The sequence below is a fragment of the Peromyscus leucopus genome, chromosome 9 (genome assembly GCF_004664715.2).
Source record: "Peromyscus leucopus breed LL Stock chromosome 9, UCI_PerLeu_2.1, whole genome shotgun sequence".
In the NCBI taxonomy this organism is placed as follows: domain Eukaryota; kingdom Metazoa; phylum Chordata; class Mammalia; order Rodentia; family Cricetidae; genus Peromyscus; species Peromyscus leucopus.
Genome location: NC_051070.1, coordinates 113,889,470 through 113,915,449, shown reverse-complemented (window position 1 = coordinate 113,915,449; position 25,980 = coordinate 113,889,470). Strand labels below are relative to the sequence as shown.

At 38.4% G+C, this 25,980-nt stretch overlaps 1 protein-coding gene across 3 annotated transcripts in view; it reads left to right on the top strand.

Annotated features, from left to right (window-relative positions):
* Dnah12 (dynein axonemal heavy chain 12) overlaps positions 1-25,980 on the top strand; it is a 175,954-nt gene that overhangs the window by 27,807 nt on the left and 122,167 nt on the right. For all 3 annotated transcript variants that reach the window (XM_037208770.1, XM_037208769.1, XM_037208768.1), the window contains 11 exons: positions 745-901; positions 2,163-2,254; positions 7,126-7,304; positions 8,558-8,693; positions 11,394-11,519; positions 12,685-12,819; positions 13,117-13,310; positions 13,803-14,046; positions 18,425-18,610; positions 19,817-20,017; positions 23,784-23,978. In XM_037208770.1, coding sequence (XP_037064665.1) covers positions 745-901; positions 2,163-2,254; positions 7,126-7,304; positions 8,558-8,693; positions 11,394-11,519; positions 12,685-12,819; positions 13,117-13,310; positions 13,803-14,046; positions 18,425-18,610; positions 19,817-20,017; positions 23,784-23,978 — 1,845 coding nt within the window. The remainder of the gene's footprint in view (positions 1-744; positions 902-2,162; positions 2,255-7,125; positions 7,305-8,557; positions 8,694-11,393; positions 11,520-12,684; positions 12,820-13,116; positions 13,311-13,802; positions 14,047-18,424; positions 18,611-19,816; positions 20,018-23,783; positions 23,979-25,980) is intronic.

Here is a 25,980-nt window from a genome sequence, read left to right as displayed (position 1 = left end):
TGTATAAACACAAAATATTACACCTTTTATTACCCTACCAGTTATTTTGTTACAAAATGCTTTTTTCTTTGAAAACATCTATTAATTAGAGATGTTTTCCTTCTTTTTACCTTTTTTTTTTTTTTTTTTTACTGTTCTGAACTAATACTTTTGTGTGTGTCTTCTTGCTACTAAGTTGTGAATGTCTTAAAAAGAAAACCCAAGTCATGGTAGCTCACATCTTTAATTCCATCACTTTGGAGGCAGAGGCAGGTGGATCTCTGTGAGCCCGAGGCCAGCTTGGGCTACAGAGTGAGTTCCAGGACAGCCAAGGCTATATAGAGAAACTCTGTCTCAAAACAAACAAAAACCAAAGCAAGATATACCACACATTTCTTCTTTCTAGTGCTTTTTAGTGTTATCACCTTGTTAAACGATAGAAAACTAACTTAAGGTGGATTGGGTTTTTTGTGGTTATTTTTTTATCTTTGAGGTTTTACATTTTGAGACATGGTGTCATGTTGTAGCTCAGGCTGGAGCTCTTTACCCTCCTACTTTAGCCTCCATAGAGAAACTTCGGGGATTCAGACATGCATCATGCTCAGCTCCAATTTAAGTTTTCATATTGTGTTACAAACTATTTACTATTAAGTTAGTACTTTTCATTGAGTTACCTTTTCTTGGACCACAGAAATTTAAAGAAAATGTTATAGATCAGTTCAGTTAGATATTTATGACATTCATTTTTGTTTTTACTTGTGTTAGAATGTCCAAACAGTGTCTTCTTGGCTGTCAGGAACTTCATCACCTGTCAATCTTGACACAGAACTTCCAGAACATGTGTTACACTGGGCTCTTAATACACTGAAGATAGCGGTATATCGCAACTTAGAAGGCACAAAAGCACATTATGATTCATACGGTACGTATGAAGTAGATTTTTATCATTCTATTTTTACATTAAATCTGGGCAGATATCTGATTTTCTGGTGCTGTTATGAAAGAGCCAGAAATAAGCAGAATCATGGATTCAATAGTCATGGATCAGACCTAGAAAGTTGCAATTTGTTGTCTGGTTTGAGGGGTGAGTGTTAATGGAGCAGGGTGAAAAAGTCAAAGGAAAAGGAGAAATGGAAATGTTGGAGTAATAAAGAAGCTAAGGCAAGGCTGAAATCAAATGAGTCTGACCGTGCTACAGTGAGCAGGTAACACAAACCAAACTTCATTTTTTTCTTTTCTTTTTTTAATTTTAATTTTAATTTTTTATTTTTTTGGGGGGAGTCAGAAAGGTGGGAGGGTGGACATGAAAGAACCGGGAAATGAGTGTGATCAGGGTGCATGATGTGAAATTACCAAAGAATCAATAACAGTATTTTTGTTTTTTTAAAGAGAGGACAGTTTTGAAAAGCCTGAAGTTTAATTTTACTGCACAAATGTATCTGCTATCAGGATGGATAGTTGCCCTTTGAAAGGCTATTGACTAAAACTGTCTGCTAGCTCACATAATCTATTCCTCCATATAGCGAGAAATCCACGGAGTTTGCTTAAAGGGCAAAGGAATTTATTACAGGATTAAAAACTCACGACAGCATGGGAGATTTAGCATAGGGTCCTGGAGAGCTGAGTTAGAGAACCATGCTGTTCTTCCACCTGGTCCGTCATCCAAACCCACGAGGGAGCAAAAAGAACACGTGCATCTCAGGTCTTAAGGGTCGCTGAGAAGCCACGCCCCAGGGGCGTGCACTTCAAGGTCATAGGCAGGTGGAACAATTACCTGCTGCATCTCTGGGGTGGTGCTTCAAGGCCATGGACAGAACAGCTATGCCCAACACCTCTAAATTATTTTCAAAGCTTCAAATATTGTAGTACATTTAACATTTAAAGATACACGTTTGGGCAGACAGCTTTATTGCTCTCTTTGCAATATACTAAATAAACTTGTCTTTTTGGCTTCAAAATCTATTTACTTGGTTTGCCTCTTGAGTCTTTAAACATTTTCATTAACTTTTTTAGGTTAGCACACAAAGTAATGGCTGTTAAATATTTTTTCCTCTCCTTATTTCTCTAAATGTTAATAGCCTATAAAATTGTACTTGAGTAGGCCACTCTGTTCTTTGAGAATACAAAAACATTTTACTATATTAAAATGTTATTCAGATTTTAATTGAAATGTTAATTTTCAGTTGAAAACTATAACTGGCTCCTTGATGGGACTGCAACAAAGATGATAGAAACTTTCCAGGCAGAAGACCATACTTTTGATGAATACACAGAGGTCAGTGGTAATTCTGTTTTTTTTTTCACATTTTTAATTAAAATATAGTTACATCATTACCTCCTTCCCTTTCCTTTCTCTAGCAGCTCCCATGTACCCTTCATTCTCCCTCAAATTCATGGCCTCTTTTTCTTTGTTATTGTTACATATATATTTAGGCGCACACATATATATTACATATGTATAACACACACATATATGTACATATGTATATGCCCAAATAGATAAAGACAACCTGCTGAGTCCATCTAATATTGTTTGTTTGTAAATGATTTCAGGGCTGACCACTTGGTATTGGATAATCAATTAGGAGATTCATCCTTGGAGAAAACTAGTCCACCCTCTCTCAGCAGTCCTAGTTGCTTGTAATTCTTTATCTATGGGTGGGTGCTGCCTCCCAAACCTTGAGATTTTCCTTTTTCACATAAGCATATCTACTGGTGTTGTCCTTTACCAGGTCTTGTTTCGGCAGCCTTATTGTGGTGATTTCCTGGGTATAGCTTCCCTGTCTTTTCTAGGAGACAAAATCTCACAGCAGATTTCCTGGTCTCCTAGCTCTACAATCATTCCAGCTCATCTTTCACGATGTTCCTTAAGCCTCAGGCACAAGATTGTGTCATAAATGTATCCAGTGAAGCTGGGCACCTGGTGATCAGTTGTTTTCTGCTCTTTGACTAATTGAGAACATTACAGACAACTGTTGATCTTGTTTTGTTTTTATTTTTAAAAAAATTTTTTTAAGCCAATTGTTGTGAGGGGCCAGATCCCACCTTTTAAAGGGTTCCTTTGAGGAGGAGAGAGGGATAAGGAACTTTTAGATAGAAAGATAGCAAAGAGAAGAAAGCTAGAAACACCGGATAGCTCAGGACCTGGGTCAATACACAAGAGCCCCTTCTGCCTCTTTAAAAGGGCTTTTTATAACAATGCCAAGGGGTGGGGCAAAAGACCTCCCTTTGCTAGATCAAAGCACACTGCACAGCCAAGTGTAGACTCTTTTAAACACCTGGTAACCACACCTGTGGTCAGATCGTCCCCTTATGCAGCCCTGCTGGGTAAAGCAAGCTCAGATTCTTGGACCCTAAGTAAGTTCTCACTAGGAAACCTCTGTGGGGCTCCACAAGGTGTGATAGTGCACGGTGATGTGGTGGTGCACGCCTTTAGTTGCAACACTTGAGAGGCAGAGGCGGGTAGATCTCTGTGAGTTTGAGGCCAGCCTGGTCTACAGAGTGAGTTCCAGGACAGCCAGGGATACATGGAGAAAACCTGTCTTTTTTTGGGGGGGGTTACCCATTTCTCTGTGGGAAGCCTGCTCCCACTTTTCCCCCAGGGTACTCTTGAGGAGGGAGAAGTGAAAAATATTTAGAGAGAAGGATAGAGGGGAGAGAAACAGAAACACAGGATAGCCTCGGGAGGGCCTGGGTCATTATCCATCAGCCTCTTCTGTCTCTGAAAAAGAGCTGTTTATAGGAATGCTAAGGGGAGGAGCAAAATATTTCCCCTAGCACAGCCATGGGCAGACCCTGACAGTCACCTGGTAGCCACACACGTGGTCAAGCCATCTTCTAATGCAGCTGCTGGGTAAAGCAAGCTCAGATCTCACTAGGAAACCTCTGTGGGCCTCCACATTATCTCAAAAAACAAAAAAAAAAAGCATTTTAATTAAAATACATTTTATTTAATATATAATTACATCATTCTCTCTTTCCCTTTCCTCCCTCCAGCCCCCCACACCCTCAAACACACACACACACACACACACACACACACACACACACAAAACCCACTGACTCCTTTTTATTGTTTGTATGTATATGGCTTCAGGACTGACCACTTTATCTTGGATAACCTATATGGGGCTCACCCCTGAAGAGGCTGTTTCTCCCTCTCTCAGTCATTAGCTGCCAGTGTGTAAGAACCACAATATTATATACCATGCTGTGAAACTGTCTCTTAGAAAAAGCTACAAAAACAGGACCGGAACAATCACAATATGGATAGACATGCTTATTCAGAAGGATAATTCTGTTTATTTTTAATGAATACTTTTTGAATTTTCTTTGATTAGGAACTTTTGCCCTAGGTAATGCTTCAAATAATGTAAATAAAATTTCTTATTTAAAGCATCATTTTAGTAAAGCCATTTAATTGCCTCATAATTATTTTAACTATTCTTTCAGTCAATTTGTTGAGTTAATAACATTTTTTTAAACATTTTAAGATGGAATTTATTTACTTATAGAGAGAGCATGTGCACATGTGGAAGTCAGAGGAGTTGTTTCTCTCTATTATGTGAGCCCAAGAGCTCGAGTTAGGCCCTTAGGCCTGAAGGCAAGCACTTCACCTGATACGCCATCTCACCCACTCCTATAAAACATTTATGACAGTAAGAGTAAAAATAAAAAATATTTAAATACTCTCTTCAGGAGCTTCAATTTGTCACTGAAATATTGATGTACAAATGACAATTATTAGCCGGGCATTGGTGGCACATCTTTAACGCCTGCACTAGGGAGGCAGAGGCAGGCAGATCTCTGAGTTCCAGCCAGCCTGGTCTACAGAATGAGTTCCAGGACAGCCAGGACTATATAGAGAAACTCTGTCTCAAACAAACAAACAAACAAACAAAAATAACAGTTATATGTTGATATAAAATTAGAATAGAGATTAACAAAGTATTATGTGAACACAAAAGAAAATTGCTATTGTTTTTAAAGTTGAAGGTTTCATACAAGAAATGGAAGAAAATGTGAGCTTAACTCAAGTGTGTGTGTATGTGTGTGTGCACATGTGTGTGTAGACATGGTTTCACTATGTCAAACAGGCTAATCTGGAACTCACTCTGTAGCCCAGGTGGGCCCGCCTTAAATGGACAATCTCCTTGCTTCCACATTTCAAATGCAAGGATTACAGGAACACAATACCATGCCCAGCTGAGCTCGGATTTGAAGCAGATGTTTATATGGAGACAGAAGGAATAGAGAAGAGAGGGTGTGTGTGTGTGTGTGTGTGTGTGTGTGTGTGTGTGTGTGTGTGTGTGTGTGTACCTACACCTACCATAGCACTTGGAAGTGAGAAGACAGCCTGTAGGAGTCAATTCTATCTCTACCGTATGCCTTTATGCACTGAGCAATTTCAATGGCTTAGAAGGAGGAGAGATTTTAAGTTTCCTTTTTTTCTTTCTTTCTTGATCCACTTGTTATTTAAAAGTAAGTTGTTAAATTTCCATGTGTTTATATAGTTTCCACAGTATTCTTAGGTTGGTTTCTAGTTTCATCGCATATTCAATATGCTTCCACGTTTTTGAATTTTGTTGAGATCTGTTGTGTTGTCTGTTCTTATGATTTATGCTGTCCCTATGAGAGTAAAGGCCCTGGGGGCACACCCAGATTTCATGAGTGCTAAGGGTCGAACTCTGGTCTTCATGCTTGGCAATAAGTAGTTTAACCATTGAGTCATCTCCCCAGCCCATCAGTCACTCTATCTTTTGGTTGTAGACATAATCCATGGATTAATTGCTGATAAGGTCTTATGATAGCTATATGGTAACTTGTTTCCTGCTATTTTTTTTTGTTTGTTTTCTGTGTCACTCTGTAATGGTTAAGTGACATGTGCATGTCAGATTTTGTGGGTCACCATTTCTTTGATGAGTTTCCTTTTTCCTTCTTATATTCATATTTCCTCTATTTTCTTGAGCATAATGAGCATATATTAAAGTATACAACAGGGAGATTGTCTGTGTCACCCAGGGCTTTTTCATTCTCCCCAGCATTTGTGTGTTATATAAACCTGCATTGTTTACTTTTGTCTCGTGACAAGTTTGTATGAAACATACTATAGTAATCACTTTTTTGGTGGTTTTCTCTCTTGTTGTTGTTAAATTCATCGATACTCATTGCTCTCTATTAATATCAGCACTATTTACTTTCTGTTATATTTCCATTTAACAAAAAGACAAGTATTTAAGATAATCATTAAATTAGTTAATGTCCTTTGATCACTTGGACAAAGAAAAGGTTAAACCCAATTCATTAAATACTGTAAACTGTAGAAGAATATGATAACTTTGAGATTAAAATGAAGGAAAATATTTTTGCGAATGAACAAAAGGAACAGGAGTTTTGGCTGTGGGTGGGATAGTGATAACAAGGAAGAAGGCTGAGAGAAATATTAAACATTGATTGTGACATTAAGTCAAAGATTGCTCAGGTTTGCCAGAGTGTTTCATTTGCACAAAATGCAAGATGTTGTCAAAGTTGCACTTGATACTACTTTGTTTAATTTTTGAAAATCATCGCAGTTTTTAAGTATTAAGAAATTGATATAAATTCCAAGATCTTGGATCTTTGGTAATTGTAGACCATAATATTTCTGTCCTTCTGGATTATTCTAACACAGAATGTTTCTTAGATTTCTTTTCCTAAAGATTGAATTATAACCTTCAGAGAGGTAGTCAGGAATGGCAAAAACAAATACATGCAGCTACAAATATTATAGCATAAAACACGTTTGTTCTTAAACAGAAATAGTTGACTTTGGGCATATTTTTAATTGAAGAAACCTTGTGAAATATACAGATTTTGATGCTATACATGTCAGCACATTTGGTATTTACAAGTAGATCAAATTCCACCATAAAAAGAACAAGAGCCTTTAGGCCCTGACTGTGTAGTTCAGTGGTAGAGCACATGGCCAGAATCCTCAGGCCCTGGGTGTAGTCTCAGCCCCAAGAGGAAACGTTTGTGTAACAAAAAGAATACGAGTCACTTAGCAAGAATAATAGATTACAGGATTAAGAATTTCATCATAATATAGTACTATAAAATCACTAATTATAAAAGTCTAACTTTGTTTTTAAACACTCTTCTTTAAAGTTTATAGAAAAGTTTTTCAGTCTTGCTTCAGAAATAATGCTTTTGCCTCAGTGGGTTCATTACCCTATGATTCGTTTGGACTGTGAGGACTTGAAGATAGGCTTGACCAACAAAGCAAAAGCCTTTGCAAACATACTACTAAGTGACATCGCTGCGAAACACAGGAAAGAAAACGAATCGTAAGTAATATTCACTACTGTGCTCACAATAGCAGGGCCAAAGGGACATTTCACTAAGATTACTCCTGTTTAAAAAACAGAAGATGGCTGGGCCGTGGTGGCGCATGCCTTTAATCCCAGAATTTGGGAGGCAGAGGCAGGTCCATCTCTATGATTTTGAGACTAGCCTGGTCTACAGAGCGAGTTATAGGATAGGCAAGACTACACAGAGAAACCCTGACTTGAAAAAACAAAATAAATAAATACAAAAGTATACATGCATCTTTTCCAGCCTAGCTGGATTCTTTCCTGATATTTCTAGTGTTATATCAATACAAATATTTTAAGGCATAGGAAGACAAGTCTGAAAAATATACTTTTGTTGAATAATGACACAGGATACCTAGATTCATACTTCTATACATAGGATATTCTAAGATATCTTAGAGTTTAAAATATATAAACAAGGATATGATCTTTTTATTTGCTATATTGTTATATTTCACAGGGACTTGACCTATGCTATACCTTTTACATTCATCCTTGTATTACACAGTTCTGCAGGAGAAGTATTATTAGCTTCATTTTATAAATATAGAACTGGATCTAAGTTTGCCCTAAATTCACAAAACTAGTTGTCTTAGTGAGCTTTTCAGTGCTGTGATAAAGACAGTGGCCAAAAACCAGTTTGGGGAGTCAGGGCAGGAACTCAAGGCGGAAAGGGAAGTAGCGATAGGGACGAAATCTGCTTGCCTACCTGCTTGCTCCCCATGGCTTGCTCATGGTTTCTTGTACGTCCCAGGACTACCTGCTCAGGGACGGTGCTGCCCACAGTGTGCTAGACTCTTCCATACCAATCAATCAGTCTCCCCCAGGCCAGTCTGACGGAAGCAAGTCTTTAGCTGCAGTTTCCTCCTCTCCTAAGACTCTAGTTTGTGTCAAATTGACAAAAGCTAACCAGCACCTTAGTAGCAGCTGAGGTGGGATTTAGATTAGGACCTGTCAGATTTAAGGTCTGCTACAATGTTCATCTCACTCTTGAAGAGAGTTTAAGAGGTCACTAGAAAAGTAATTAAGTATGCCATAATTTCAAATGAAAGTATTGATGTGTATAGTGACATCAGACAAGCTAAGCTTAAATATTATGGGATATCTTAGTGAATCAGCCAGTTGTTTTTAGGAGAGTTCCAGTTTTATGACAATCATAGCACATGTTTATCAAATGTACTACAAATGACTTGTCATAAGTGGAATAAACCAGAGTGTTCTGTCAGTATCTGCAGTGATTTTGAAACAATCAAAGAGCATGCTCTGCGAGTTCCCGAGACAACAGAAGAAATGATGGAGCTAATTGCATTTGTAGAAAAAGCTAGAACTTCAGGAATTCGTAAGTTGGCTGAAAGGATCCAGGTAAAAACAACAACAACAAAACAAAACAAAACAAAAAACCTTATCAACTATTGTGAAGTAAGAAATCAGTGTTGACACACCCAGGTAAAATAGTAGAATAACCCAGAAGGCCTCACCTGTGTTCTTCTGGTCACACCCATTGCTCTCTCTCCCCTTTCCATCATAGATGTCTTCTCTCTTTCTCCTCCATCCCCTGTAGGCTTCGACTTGATTTTCTCTGAAATGGTGATTTTGATTTGTTTAGTTTCATCAATTATGGTTTTTTTTTAATTTTTCTGTTTGTTTTTTTCAAGACAGGGTTTCTCTGTGTAGCCCTGACTGTCCTAGTACTCACTCTGTAGCTCAGGCTGGCCTTGAACTCAGAGATGCTCTTGCCCCTGCCTCCTGAGTGCTGGGATAAAAGGTGTGCGTCACCACTGCCCAGTCAATTATGTTTATATTCTTAAATAATGTGGAGTTTAAGTTTTTTTTTTAAGACTTTCTACATCTAATAGTAGTCTTAAAAACAGCACAAGATTCTATACCCATTCAAATATATTTAACTTCCATTCTGTTTGGAAGGCTTCTAATGCTGTAACACATGACAGATTACTAAAAATCACATCACACATAGTTTAGGATGTCGTAAAACAAGTGACTCCTTCCCAGGGAAAGAATAGAACCAACGGCCCAGAAGCCCGCCATCACAGCCCCTGGCCCAGCAGCATGTGAATACTGTGTTCCTTTTGACTGAGTTCACTTTCTTACCCTTCCTTATGGTTTTACAAACTAAGTGTGCATTTCTAGCATACATAGTTTCTTTTTATGTGACTTTGATATTCATCTAAGAGGAACCATTCTGTGTGTATTCTTTTGCATATTGCCAGTGTCATATCGGCTTATTTTTTTTTCAGCTTATTTTCGTCGGAGTGTAGTCCATTTCTGATGCTGTATCAGTGTGCAATACCTTAGTTTTTAAGTTTGCTTCACTAGCATGAGGACTTGTACTTGATCCCCAGCATCCACACAGAAAGCTGGGCCTGGTGTTGCATGCTGATGATGCAAGTGCCAGGGAGGCTGAAACAGGTGGATCCTGGGGCCTGCTGGACAATTAATCTGTCTTTATTACTGAGCCCCAGGCCAGAGAGAGAGACTCTTAAAAAATAGGGTGGGAGCTGGTCATGGTGGTCCATGCCTTTAATCCTAGCACTTCAGAGGTAGAGGCAGGAGGATGTATATGAATTTAATGCCAGCCTGGTCTACATAGTGAGTTCCAGAGCAATCAAAGCTATAGAGAGAGACCATGTCTCAAAAAATAAAAATCAGTCAATAAATAATACGGGCAGATCCTAAGGAATGATACCAGAGATTGACCTCTGGCCGCCATACACACGTGGGCACACACATGTACCTACATCTGCACACACAAAAGGAGTTTTAGAATTTACTGTTCTGGATATTTATTATTCTTTGTTATTAATGGCAGTACTGCTGAAAATATTTCTGTGCATGGATCCTGGAGACTACATTCATGTATTTCCCTCAGGAGTCGTGGGACTGGAGGCTTGAACTTAACTGAGCATTACTCCTCCTTTCTGAGAATCCTGAAGTACCACCAGATCCGACTTTTCTCCTTTTAATTATGTTTTAATTAATGGATTAATTAATTAGTGTGGGGTGTGCACATGCTAGGACATAGGTGTGGAGGTCAGAGAACAACCTAAGAGAGTTGGTTCTCTCCCTTGGTGTGGTGCCATGAATCTAACTTAGGTTGTAGGGCATGGCACCATGTGCTTTTCCTTCTGAACCATCTTGTCATCCCCAACTTTTTTTAAGTGTTACATCATGGCTGTATAACATCTGGATCAGTGAGATCCATAGAGGGTAAAAAATTCTGCCTCTCCAATTAGGTACATCTACTGTGTTTTTTTCTCTTTGCTGTTCACACTGGAGCTCTTCCTGGACTACTGCTGTAATGCTAAGTAATCCAAAATATGGTAATATTACTAAGGATGCAAAATAAAGAAAAGATAATAAAATATTTATCATCAAAGATTAAAAATCAAATCATAAGAACAAAAAGAATGTAAAATAATTTAAAATCAAAAGATTCAAAGGTTGCCAAACACTTAATCACCTCTTAAAATCATGGACAAGGAGGTCATAGAGTTATCTTTATATTGAGCCAACAATCAGAGAAAACTAATTGCATGTATGGGAGTGTGTGTAGTGTGTGTGTTGGGGGTGGGTTACATGGGCTATGTGTGTTAGGGTCAGAAGTCAACATTGGATGTCCTCCTCTATCATTTTCCTATTTGTGTTTGTTTAGAGAGTTTCTGTCACTGAATCTGGAGCTCACTTACTCAGTGAGTCTGGCTGGTCAGTAAGTCTCTGGATCCACCTGGCTCCACCTCCCACACTCTGGCATCACAGGCACACACCACTACACTTGTTTATTGTCGGTGACATAGATCCAAGCTCTGGTCCTGTGCAGCACATGTGTTACCACTAAAGCATCTTCCTGGCCCCTGGTGAAAGCACTAACAATCTTTAAAACCCACATTAAAGTATAGTTGTATGACTTGAAGCCAAATAAATATAGGATAGCTATTAAAATACCCATGTAATTTGAACAGAGCATCAAATATTAAATTTGAAGGAATATTAGAAATTGTTGACTGTGCTCTTTTTTATATGATACATCTAGAGTTTCTTTTGTAGGAATCTAAGCGGCAAATGAGTTACTTTTTGGATGTTTTTCTATTTCCTCAAGAAGACTTAAATTTAAATGCAACCGTCCTCATGTGGCCTACAAAAATTAACCCTATCTTTGATGAGAATGATGAAGTAAGTATATTTTAAAGTGTATAATTTGTGTTCTGAAAGTTTTAATATTATCTCCCTCTCTCTCCCTGCTCTCTCTCTCTCTCTCTCTCTCTCTCTCTCTCTCTCTCTCTCTCTCTCTCTCTCTCTCTCTGTGTGTGTGTGTGTGTGTGTGTGTGTGTGTGTACACTACGGCATGCATGTGGAAATATGAGGACAATTTGTGGGAGTTGGTTCTACTTCCACTTTGTGGGTCCTAGGTATTGAACTCAGGCCATCAGACTTAGTGGCAATTATCTTTACTGGAAGAGCCTTCTCATTTCATCCACATTCTGACATTTTAAGTAGTGCAGATGTTTAATTTTCATACCAATTTCCACCTGACTTTAAAACCTGTCGGTGTGGATGTCAGTGTGTCTTTCACCTGTTATGGTATAGCCAGCTTAGAACAGGCTTCTAGGCTCAAGTCTCAGGGTTTGGTAAGTGCCAGATGGATGACAAAGAGGTCAGAACTATTATGTAAATTAATAGTAAGCACGAACTAAGTTATTGCCGTTTATTGTTAATAAATACTCATAAAACCCCAGCTGTGCCAATTTGCCCCCATTTTACAGATGATTAAAACGTAACTCAGAGAAGCTGAGTAACTCAAATTCTCAGAGATTGGAGGTGTCAGACTAAGGATTTTATATCAGAGTGAATATAATTTAAAATTCTGAAAAGTAATCAGCCAGCTTATCCTAAACTGGGAGACAAAATAGAACAATAACAAAAAGTATGGGATAGACAAGGTTTTCATCTTCACTTTTTGCTTTTACAATCTTGTAACCTTGACATGCTTTTTGATTTCCATATATCTCAATTTCTTTATCTTTGTAGAGAAAATAATAATATAGAAACGGTTCTTAACAGCCCTTGATATATGGTATGTGTATGCTCTATAAATGGTGGCTTTGAATATTATGCCACAATATATTAAATAGTCAAACTATATAATTAACAATTTTGAGTTTTGAAAGATCTAGGAAATTTGTCTGTTATTTACTCTTTCCATTTTTGCATCAGTCATTAAAGACAATGATTCTGTTTCCATTTTCTCTAAATTACTGTAAAACATTCATATTTTTATTTCAAAATTATTTTCTTTCTACAACATTAATTAACATAATTAAATTATCTCTTTAAAAAGCTCATTGAGCATGCTAAACGTGCAAAAGAAAATGAACTAATAGCCAAGAGAGAGAAACTGATTTTGGAAATAGAAAAAGAATCACGTCGCATGGAAGAGTTTGCAGAGTTCGCAGAGCTGGATCGCATGCAACAGGTCAGACACACATTTAGGTCTGTAACTGTGGCCAGCCGTAGGTGAACACATTTTAAAATGTAGACGAAACATGCATTTACCATGCCAAAAGAAGGTGCACTTGGTTATCAAACCTGATGTCTGACTTAGTGTACTGTCATACAGTGAAGCAGAACCATGTCCTGCTCATCACCATAGTGATGTTGTGACTTTGATAGTTAAAGTCATTGTACAAATAGGAGAACATTCCTTGTGTAATATTATGCACTCTTATTATAATATCATCTGGATATTTCTGCAACATTTGTTTGCTTTTAGTATGTGACCGATGTAAGACAACTACAGAAACGTATTCAGGAATCAGAAGAATCAGTTCAGTTTATTAATAAAGAAGAAGAACTTTTCAAATGGGAATTGACAAAGTATCCTGAGCTGGAAAAATTAAAAGTCAACATTGAACCCTACCAGAAGTTTTTTAACTTTGTTTTGAAGTGGCAACGAACAGAAAAACGGTAATTTTTAGTAATGTAATAAAAAATTGAGCAAATAATTTAAAAGGTGTATAAATATAAGACATTTCTTGTTAAAAGTTTAAAAGTAGGATGTATTCATTTGCTTGTGTGAAAAGCAGGTATCATATAGGAGAGCCTCAGATGACACTAATGTGCCACGGAACCTGATAATAGAACTTCTGAGTCTTGCTTGGATTTATCAGAGTCAGTTCACATTTTATGTAACTAGTTTAGTAATACTTACACAAAATTAAAAGTGTGGGCTCCAGTTACATTTTACTTGACTAGTGTTAGTTACCTGTTTGTAATTGGATGTATGTTTCGGCATAGGCACTGTAGTTTAAATGATGATGTTAACTCTGCCCCTTACCATCATTTCTCCTGTGTGCCTCGGTTGTCTCTGACAGAGAAAATGAGTCCACACAAAAGTTTCTCAATACTTATGTGTAGTTCAGAAATATGAGTTTTAAATTATTTTTTCTTTTTATTCAGGTGGATGGATGGAGGGTTTTTGGACCTTAATGGGGAAAGCATGGAAGCTGATGTCGATGAGTTTTCCCGAGAAATTTTTAAGACACTGAAATTCTTCCAAACTAAGCAAAAAAAAGAATTACAAGAAAAAAGAAAGGCAGCAAGAAAACGATCTTTGATGGAAGAGAAACCTGAAGAAGAACCAAAGGAGAATCCTACAATTGCTATGTGTACTACAGTAATGGAGCAGATAAAGGTTTTTAAGGTATACACGTTTTTAATGGCATTCAAATATTATACATCCCTCTCAGTATCATGTTGTATACTATATACGATATCAGATCCATCCTCTGATTTGAAGACTTTGTGTATATCAGTAATCCAGCTCCATATAAACAGGCTTTGGTCAGTAACTAACTAACCAGTTGTTCCTCTGGGAGCGCCTGATGCAAGATGAGGAAACCCTAAATACGTCATCTCTCTGGCTGTGGTAACTAGTTCAGGGATAAGCCTGTAGTCCAAAGTAGGCCAATAATGTTCCTTCTTGGCATTTTAACTCTGACTCTGTGAAAGGAGCCTCATTCATTCATTCATTTATTTATTCATTCATTCATTCATTTATTGCCCCACAAGTTGTTAGGGATATGAGCTGTGAACTTCCTGTAGCTCTGAGATGGCTGCTTTGAGAGAATACCATTGATACCTAAAGAAAAGTGAAAACAGAGTTTTCACAAACGAAGAGTTTTGGTGTGGCAACACACGCCTTTCATCCCAGCACCTAGAGGCTGGGGTAGGAGGATTACAAGTTCCAGGCTAGCCTGGGCTATCTAGTGAGATCTTGTCTCACAAAAAACAAAACAAACAAAAAACAGAAATAAGCAGAGACCTACATAATCAGTGTAGTAGTTTTTTTAGTGTAGTTTTGAAATACTTTTTGCCTCATCTTTTGGCCAAATTCCTACCTTCTTCATTCTAGGCAAGAATATTAATGTGTGTATGCACATGTACATGCACATCCATGTGTGTACTTGTGTGTGTTCATGTATGTGGGGGCATGTTTGTGTACAAGCATCCATACCCGTGTATCTGGAGGCCGGAGGACAGCTGTGGCTGTCGTTCCTCAGGCGCATACACGTGCATGCCTTACATGTGTATATAGTCTAAGGACAACATGCCTTACATGTGTATATAGTCTAAGGACAACATGCGGGAGTCAGCTCTCTCCTTCCTCCATGTGGGTGTTGGAATTGAGCTCATGTCCTCAATCTTGTTGTGCAGCCCAACCTGGCTGGAACTTGAGTAGCCAAGGCTGGCCTCAGATTCGTGATCCTCCTCCTCCCTCTGCAGTCCTCGGACTGCAGGCACGGACCACAGCACTGGCTGTTACTGCCTCCTTCTGTGCAGCTGGTAACACCCTAGTGGTTCTGGTGGAGATGCCACATGTGCAGCTGCCAGGTCCAGACTGCAGACTTGTGGTGCTTTTGAGTTCCGCCCTGTTGTCCATGCCACATTCTCGCAATGATCAGATAAGTTGTCTCACTAAAAAAAAAAAAAACTACTTAAGGATGATGTTCAATGTTTAATATACTTTATGCCCCCCAAATAAAAATCTGCACACTCTCCTCTCATATTTCTTGTCTTTATTACCCAAGTGATCAGTGTAGCACTTTCCTGAATACTTTTAGAATTCTGTTACATAAATAGCAGTGTGAATGTATTATCTTATTTTCCATAAAATGTAGCATGTTATTATCCCCTTATTTGCTTAATCTACCTTGAAGATTATAAGTTGTTAAATTTGTTACTATAAGACTGCTCACAACATTTCTTTATTTTTTGTTTAACATCTGCCTCCCCTTCTCTGGGTTTCCTGTACTCTCCCTGGGCCCACAATCCCTGCAGTAGTAATCCCATGGGTCATAGGAGACAGAAAGGGAGTTTGACACTTCTGGGTAACATACTTTATACTTTCATTGTCAGTCTTGGTGGCTTTGGCCACTCTGGTGAGGATGAAGTGGGATGTCATGGTTTGACTTGCATCTACCTGAAGGCTGACTATCTTTTCACATGCTTATTGGACATTTTCATGCCTTCTTTGGAAAGATACCTTTTTAGATCAATTGCCCTGTTCTAAGACAAGATCATTCTGTACACCCCTTTATGAGCCTTTTCACTGTGTGGCTCAGATTGGCAATTCCTTAGTTCCCTGAGTGTCAGAATTTCAGGTAGAAACCCCTATGCCTGACTCTTTACCCATTTTGTTCTTCCTTTTCCCACGTCTTTGTGTCCTCTCCTTTAAAAAAGAAGTCCAGTTACTGATGCCTGCTGGAATTCTAACTGATCTTGTTCACTTGCTCTCATGCAGGCCTCATACAAGGAACCTATAGCTACAGTCAGTTCATGACAGGTATGTCCTGTCTACAAGAAAGCATCTCACAGCACTTCTCTCCATCCCCCGGCTCTTAGAGTCTTAACACTTGCTTTTCTATGATGTTCCCTGAGCCTCGAAGCAGGTATATAATATAGAGGTCCCATTTAGGTATCTAAACACTTGCCTGGAACCTATTCTTAGCATTAACTGCTGCCCACCGAAGATAGAACCCTCTTTCCCTAGGTTGAGAGAAGTACTTACTGAGGTATGAGTCTATACATAGCTATTTAGAAGGCAGTTCGACATGTATATTTAACAGAACAATAGTAGTAGGTTCCTGTCTAGGGCCTATGACCTCCTGAGCCATGGGCTTTTTACAACATTCACCGTGGTAAGCATTGAGTCCCTTCTGTGGAGTGTGCCTCTGATCCAGTCAGAAAGTAGTTGATTATCCCAATGACCATCATGTTCCCATTGCACCGGTAAGCACGTCCTGCCTGACAGGTCGGTATTGTAGCATGAAGGTCCAACACTGGGGAATGCCACAGATGTGGCCTGCATAGTACCTCCCATCACTGTGAAAGCTTTTGATCAGTCCCGGCTTGATATACGCCCTGCAACCACAATGCACCGTGTCTTCAGCAGTAGGGCCTTATCATGTAGTTCTGGTGAGCAAGGAGGGGCAATGATTGGGTTTGGTCCTGGATTCACCACAGCAGCAGAAAACAAATTACAACAGTCATATCTGTACTTTGATCATGTTCACCCCCAGCTCCTTCCAGTCCATTCTCTCCCCTTCCATACCTACCTAACTTTGTGCCCTCAGAATTTCTAAACCCATACTGTGCACTTTGTACTACCCATACAATCTTGAGTATTTGCCCATCCGCTACAGTATGGTTGATTGGTGTGGGGGGCCACACCTGTAAAGAAAACTGACTCTTCCTCTCCCAGCTGTTATCTTTAACAAATAGCTCCTCATCTAGGAAGGCCACTTCATGTTCGGCTCCTCCTCCATTGGTGGGATTTTGTCTGACGTGAGCTTGCACAGGTCTTGTATATGCTCCCTTAACTACTATGAGTTCATGTGTGCAACTGCCTTACTGTGTCCAGAAAACTCCATTTCCTTGTTCCTTTACTCTGCCATCATGAAACAGAGTGAAGTAACAGCTTCCACAGCCTCTGGTTCATGCAATCTCTTCACCCTCTCTTCTGCTATGATTTCTGAGCCTGGGGAAGAGAGGATGTGGCAGAGATGTCCCATTTAGGCATGATCACTCCAATCTTTACTCTCTGCACCTTGTCCAGTTGTAGTCTCTGTGTTATTGTATGTTAATTATAATCTACAAAAAGAAACTTCTCTGATGAGGTTTGAGAGATCCACTATAGGTGTAATGATAAGTTCTTAGTTTAATACTGTGCCCATTTTTCAGAATAACAGTAGTAAGTTCTCTCCCTAGGGCCTCTCCAGCCACAGCTTCTTGGTATTGATTATAATAGCAAGTATGGGTTCCATCTTGTACAGTATGGATTAAGTCCAATCAGAAAGCGGTTGGCTACTCCCATAACATTTAAATGCCGCTATTGCACCAGTTGGCTTATCTTGCCAGGACAGTTGTAACTCACAGGTTCATGGCTGGGTAAGACTGATGATTACTTTTGTTCTCTGGTAGCATGTATAGATAGCACTTTTCAGCATTACAAAAACTAACCATCAGATATGATTTATCCAGGCCAGTATCAGCTTGATTTCTCCATGTTCTGTAACTTGAGTATGTGATATCTTCAACAGTAGGGTTCTGGAGGGTAACCAAGAGCAATGGCAATAGCCTGTAATATTTTGGGGGGGGGTGTGTCTATGGGACTTCACTGGCCACCAATTCCAAAAGAGCTAAGCTATAAGTAATTATCTTTCCAATCATTTAGATCTCCATTCCCTTTAAAACAATATTTGCAATTTTTACTATGTAGGCCCACATTTCTTAAATTTGCTGTTAAGCACTTTATTTTTTGTGATACTAAGGTTCATGAAATTTTTTCCTTATCAGTTTTTACTATGGTAATTTCTTGATCACTTTGCATGCCTAATATTGCTGATGGACTTTAGAATCTCTTTGTTCCCTATTCCTTCCTCTACATCTAGTTGATGTTTTTAATTGTACTCACATTAAATCATTTGAAGAAGTGTAATCTTCCTATTATCAAGGTTTCATTTATGGAGTCTACGTGGATGGGAGTCAAATGAGATCATTGTTTGTATTTTCGTCCTCAGGAGTACATCCCCACTGTCTCCATTCTGTGCAATCCGGGAATGAGAGCCCGTCACTGGAAACAGATGTCAGAGATTGTGGGCTATGACTTAACTCCAGATTCTGGAACCACTCTGAGAAAAGTTTTAAAATTAAACCTTACACCATATTTAGAAAAATTTGAAGTGATAAGTGCAGGTGCAAGCAAGGTGAGCATAGAGAGAGACTGAAACACTCAATGAGTTTGTTCACTGATAGGCATAGTTTTTGTTTTTTGGTGTGGTGGCAATGGGAAGATAACAGTGGAAGAGATAGGGAGTGGAAGATGATAGAAAGCCACACTTCTGTGACAGGAACATGTGCTTGCTTCTCTGAAATCCAGACTAGAAATTGCTTCTTTGACATATTCCTAATTCTGCCACATTCTGATATAATTGAATGATATACAGTTTTGATGTATGGTTATTCCATTAAGAATCTGGGCGGATTGATTTGTGTGTGGCGTGTGTGTGTGTGTGTGTGTGTGTGTGTGTGTGTGTGTGTGTGTGTTCCAATAAATAAGTATGGCCTTAGAGAGAAGGTTCTTGAAATACACAGAAAACTTCAAGCTACAGGCTACCTGCAAAAAGGGCACTTTGAAAAAAATCCAATGGGTATTTTATTCTGTTGCCCATTTTAACAGTGACAACAAGAGTTTTCATAAAAACTAAACTTAAAAAAGCTGAATTTTGCCGGGTGGTGGTGGTGGTGGTGGTGGTGGTGGTGGTGGTGGTGGTGCACGCCTTTAATCTCAGCACTCGGGAGACAGAGCCAGGCAGATCTCTGTGAGTTCGAGGCCAGACTGGGCTACCAAGTGAGTTCCAGGAAAGGCGCAAAGCTACACAGAGAAACCCTGTCTCAAAAAAACAAAAAACGAAAAACAAAAACAAAAACAAAAAAAAAACTGAATTTTTCTTAGAATTTATTCCATTTTTTAATAGAAAATAGAACTTTTTGTACAATAAATTCTGATTATGGTTTCCCCTTCCCAAAACTCCTCCTGCATCCTCCTCACCTCCCCAGTGAGTATAGGAGAGCATCATTTTATTGCTCTATGCCTTTAGCAGAACAGTAGTGTTTGGTTTTCTCCTGGGTCCATGACTTCTCTAAGGAACTTTTAAATATTAAAAAGTGACCCTATTTCAAGAGATAGGTAGGTAGGTAGGTAGGCAGGTAGATAGATAGATAGATACATAGATAGATAGATAGATAGATAGATAGATAGATAGATAGATAGAGATAGACAGACAGACAGACAGTTATGGAGATTATGGTGTAATGAGTAAAACAGTTACTGAGTTATGAAGGGAAATAAAACAACATAAATGAGCTCCTTTTTTGTATCATCCTATTCTTTTTCCACTTCTCCCTTTCAGGAATTTTCTTTAGAGAGAGCCATGAATGCTATGATAGCAACTTGGGATGATATTTCTTTTCATATAAGTCTGTATCGTGATACTGGAGTCTATATCCTTTCTTCAGTGGATGAGATTCAGGCAATTCTTGATGATCAAATTATAAAAACTCAGACAATGAGAGGCTCGCCTTTTATCAAACCATTTGAAAATGAGATCAAGGTATGTTAAATATGATAGCTCCTTGTCACTTATAAAGACTTCTATCTTGTTTCATGTATGTTCTCGTGGAAATACTTTTGAATGCCTTTAAAATATCTATTCAAGTGATAGAATTGAGCCTTTATGTTTTGTGTGGTGAGATATAGAAATGCATATTTGAGGATTAACATGCAATAGGAGGCTGAAGAGCTGGAACTGTGGTAAGAGCATTTGTTTGGTTCCTAGTGTCCCCAAGGTGCCTAACTACCGTTTTAACTCCAGTTCCAGAGGATCTGGTGCCCCCTTCTGGCCTCGGCAGCTACTGTATGCATACAATAACCAGATACACAAAGGCAAAACAGCTGCATGTATAAAAATTTAAAAATGAACAAACAAGCAGGGCGGTGGGGGGCATGCCTTTAATCCCAGCACTCAGGAGGCAGAGGCAGGTTCATGTGAGTTTGAGGACAGCCTGGGCTACAGAGTTAGTTCCGGGACAGCTAGGGCTGTTACACAGAGAAACCCTGTCTTGAAAACAGAAAAGAAAAAAGAAAAAAAGAAAAACAAAAACAAAAAAAAGAATAAACAAATAATATATTAACTGGTCTCTTTGAGAAGAAACTCCTTCTTTATTAAGATTTTTCTTCAGTGATATTGATAGAAGGAATACAAGTTTCTTGCTTTTTCTCGAATCCCTTCCCTTCCTCCTCATCTTTGCTCTACTTTTTCTTGAGACATGGACTTGCTCTGTATCTTGAACTCACTATATAGGCCAAGCTGGTCTCAAACTGGTAATAATTATTCTGCCTCAGGTCCTGAGTACTGGAATTACAGCATGAGCCACCATGCCTGGCTCTATGCTTTTGTCTTTTCCCTCCCTCCCCCTCCCTCCCCTTTCTTCCCTCCCTCCCTTTTTTTCCTTCTTCCTTCCTTTCTGTAAAAAGACCTAACACATGTTAAGTGCACACTCCAGACTGACAAGCAGTTTTTATAGCAAGTGAAATTTAAAAACTTCATTTCTGGGAATTTTTAAATACAGCTAATTTCTAATTTTAGAAAGCTCAGATCATATATCACACTGTATCCGCAGAGTAAAGTTATCTATATCACTATTTAATTCTATTTGTGAACAACAAGCGTGAGAGTAATTAATGAGTTACTGCCGCCCACTTCAGAAAAATAAATGATGTATCTTTATCATTGATTCCGGTAACTAAGGAAAGCATGCAGATAATGATAATAGCTTCATAGTATAACAAAGTCCAGTGGTTTTGCCCCTTGGTGAGTACAAAGCCAATAAAGCACAACCAGGAGACAAGAGATTAAGAAGGGATTATGAACTGTATAAACTAAGAGAAGCACTGAGGAGAACTCCCAAAACACTGAACAAAGAAGGTAAGCGAACTTGGTGTAGTGTGTGTGTGTGTGTGTGTGTGTGTGTGTGTGTGTGTGATGACATTTAGACTGAAGAGACTTGTCATCTGATGTAGAGGTAACCAGGTGGGCATATTCTTGTACAAGCACAATTAGAGATTACTTCTTAGCTGCTCCTAGCAAAGCTTATAATTCCAGTATTCAGAAGTTGGAGGCAGGAGAATCATCATGCATTGCAATCTACTGTAGGCTACCTAGCGAGTTAGAATCCAGCCTGGACTACATGACAAGACCTTGTCTCAAAGAAGATAAACAAACAAACAAACAAACAAACAAACAAATAGGTTATGCTTTTAAATACATTGAATGTTTAAAGGCTACATTTATTCAAATAAACAGCAACAAGAAACCCCCCAAATCATTCTACATTACCTGGAAGAGGAGCTGGATAACCATGGTTGATTTAACCAAGCTCTTGCTTTTATTTGAAACAAAGAACAACTTGACAGGGTCTTTATGGTCAGCAGCTCTGTCCTCCAACCCAAGCACTGGCACTTTAAGCCTTTAAGTTCCTGTTAGGTAACTAAATAAGGTCAGCCTTCTAACTGGGAGCTATATAAATTGAGGAAAAGACAAGTTACTGGATTGTAGACCCAGTTTTGATTGATGTTAACCATACTGGTCATTGTCTAGTGGTTTCACATTTACTAACTAATTTTTTTCCCCACAGTAGACCTTCATGGTAGGCATTGTTATTATCTGTCTAAATAGTTCAGAAAACTGAGGATGGGCTATTTGCCCAAATTCATTTAGCTATTAAATGACAGAATTGAGATTCAAACCAAGGCAGATTTTTAAAAAACCAGATATAATTTTTAATTGTATTTTTAACTCACAAGTAACAATTGTATATATTTGTACCATACATAATGATGTTTTGACACATTTTTATAAGGTGAAATGTTTAACCATAAGCAGTGTTTCATAGTTGATGTTGGCTGCCATTATTTGGTGAAAACAATAGTTGTTTCTAAAGAAAACATAACATTGGATATGCTCCTACAAGTCAGACTGGTTTGTGAGTGTGTGTGTGTGTGTGTGTGTGGTGTTAAAAAGTTCTTGTTTAAGAAGAGAAATTTAGAGATTTTATGTTTTAAAAAAGAGAGAAGAAGCTCCAAACCTAAGACCTTATGGCATACACTTGAGAAATATTTTATTAACTCTAGGCAATCTCTGAGGATAAGGAGGCTTATTTTATTTTATTTTCAAATTTTAATTTCATTTTTCTTCAAACTGTGCTGATGTAGAGCAAGATCCTTCAACTTTACACTATTGATATTTGGGGCTAAGTAATTCTTTTTTATATACATTTCTTTCTTTATATTATTTATTACTGTGTGTGTGTGTGTGTGTGTGCGCGCGCGCGCACGCGCGCGCGCGCATGTAGGCATGCCACAGTGCATGTGCCTAGGTCAGAGAGCAGCTTGTAGAAGTCAGTTCTCTCCTTCCACTGTGTAGGACCCATTTGGGCCACCAAACTCAGGATGTCAGTCTTGGTGGCAAGTTCCTTTACTCACTGAGCCACCTCTCTGGTCCTGGTCTGAATAATTCTTTGTTGTGGCTATGGTGGGATATTTGTACACTGTGTGAAGATATATTGTTGTGATGGTTTAATAAAGAGCTGAATGACCAATAGCTAGGCAAGAGGTATAGGTGGGACTTCTGGGCTAGGAGAGAGGAAGTAGGAGATGAATCTAGGCATGAGAGAGACACACAGAATGGGATAGAGGTAAAAGCCATGTGAAGAACATAGATTAATAAAAATGTGGTTTAATTTAAGTTACAAGAGATAGTTAAAAACAAGCCTAAACTAAAGACCAAGCCTTCAAAATTAATAATAAGTCTGTGTCATTGTTTGGGTACTGGATGGCAGGACAGAGAAAGACTTGTTACACGATGGGGACTACCCTGCATATTGAAGTACATTTAGCAGTGTGTCTGGTCTCCATACACTAGGTATTAGCAGTATCCTCTTCCTATTAGCTGTAATAATTAACATTGTGATATTTCAGCCACTCTGAAATATTACCTGGTATGGAGGACAACATCATCCATAGTTGATCATCACTGGTGTAGAGCAGCACATACATTTAAGATTTGGGTTGATTCCCTGAGAGATTATGAAATGAAATAATTTTACAATCACTACCAAATGTGAGTTCCTTTGGTTTAGGGAAGCTTGTTATATCTCCCGTGTTTTTTCTAAGCCTACATGAGATTCCTATAAGTAATATTAAGGTATAAGTTGTGTTGTATTGATATTAAAACAGTTGAATTCTAATATTTTTTCTTGCTATAATTTATAGTTTTTCTTTTAAAAACTGGAATTTAGTACGGTATACTTTTTATTAAGGCCTGGGAGGACCGTCTGATTCGAATACAGGAAACAATTGATGAGTGGTTAAAAGTGCAAGCTCAGTGGCTGTACTTAGAGCCTATCTTTTGCTCTGAGGATATCATGCAGCAGATGCCAGAAGAAGGACGTCAGTTTCAGACAGTAGACAGAAACTGGAGGGATATCATGAAGTTCTGTGCTAAAGATCCAAAGGTGAAGTGCTTGTTTTCTTTCCTGTAGTAGGTGAACCTTAGTTAAAACCTTAGGGGTTTTAAAGAAAGCATTTGGCTTTTTTTCTGATTATTAAAATAAAACTTACTCATTGTATACAGATTGGAAAGTTCATAAAAATATAAGTTCAAAAGTATCAAAATAATTTCATTTTCAATTCATAACAATAGTACTTGCAACTCATTCATATATGTGTGTGTATGTATGTATAAGCATAGTGTAACCAACCACTTGAGATGAATAGTTATCTCACTTGACTTCCACTGTCTACAACCACTGTCCAAAGCAGTCCTTTCTTTGCTTGAAAGTGTTAATTAGAGGACATGAATCTACTCTCAAATGGTCTTATTTTCTGTGTCTTTCCTGTTAAGAGTACCTTAGGTAGGATTCTAGTGTTGAAAACAGTGGTTTTTTTTTTTTACACATTCAGCATACATCATAGCTATGCATCTACTTTTAAAATCTATTCAACTTAAGAAATAACATATTCCAATGCTGAGAAAATCCAAGTAAGTGCTAGACTTGTTGAGAGTTAGTTACAGAAATGGATGAATTTCAAGGATTTTTTATCTCACTGACTTTAGGAGCTTTTCAGTTCATGATTTCTTCTTATAGATTAGATTTTTCTGTAAATAGCTAGTTAATACATTTTGTAGGCTTTGCGAGGCACGGAGTCTCTTTTGTAATGCTTGCTTCTGCCGTCATACGGTGAAAAGCGGCCAGAACTAACATGGAATGACTGGGTATGTTTCTACCATAATAAAGCTTGCTTATAGACACTGACAACATGGTCACTTACATTATGAAACAGCATTATTAGCTTCATTTTTATGGTTTAATTTAATTTTTTAAGACAGAGTCTCTAGCCCAAGTTGCTTCAAATTGTCTGTGTAGCTGAAAATGATCTTGAACTTCTGTTCCTCCTGCACCCGTGGAATGCTGGGATTGCAGCAGTGTGCCAGCGCACTCAGTTTACTCACGGTGCTGACAAAAGAACCCTGGGCCTCATGCCCGCTAAGCAAACATGCTGCCAGCTGAGCTACGTTCCTAGCCTCCCTTTAATTTTTTAACCTTCTGAAAGTATAAAAATATTCTTAGTTTGAGGATCATACAAAACTGGCTAGATTTGGTCAGTGAGATATAGATTGCCAAAACCCTGCTGTAGGTTAAGTTTAAAGCTTACAATTGTAAAAGCTAAAATTAAATCATACACCATCCTAACAAGACTCTTCCCATATTATTCAAAAGAACATAGGAGGGGGAACTATAGAGAAGGCTCAATGGCCAAGGGTACTTCCCACTCTTCAAGAGGACCCAAGTTCAGTTCCTAGCACTACTCAGCTGCCTACAACTCCAGCTCCAGGGGATCTGACACTTTTGACCTCACAAGTCACTACACTCACATGCACAAACCCATGTTCAGACATACCTTCATTTCATACACACAATTAAAAATAAAAAAGTCACTAAAATATAATAAAATATACACAATAATGATAGCATCATTTGTAACTAATGCCCTTGGACTATAATATGTATGACTTAGTGAATTTTAGTTTGTTTGTTTGTTTTTTTTTTTTTTTTTTTTTTTTGGTTTTTCGAGACAGGGTTTCTCTGTGTAGCTTTGTGCCTTTCCTGGAGCTCACTTGGTAGCCCAGGCTGGCCTCGAACTCACAGAGATCCGCCTGGCTCTGCCTCCCAAGTGCTGGGATTAAAGGCGTGTGCCACCAACGCCCGGCCTATTTTTTTTTTTGGAAATTTTAGTATTTTTTATGTTATAAAAGAAATTTCAAAGCTGGGTGTGGCCCATTTGGGGGGCTAAAGCAAGAAGAGAATTACAAGTCCATGTCCAGCCTTGGCTGCATAGTGAGATCTGTCTCAAAAAAGGGGGAGATGTTCCATTACTAATTTTATAAAGTTTCAAAAACCTTATCATTATTCATGTGTGTATTAATACCAAGTATGTAAGTGTGTCTCATATGAC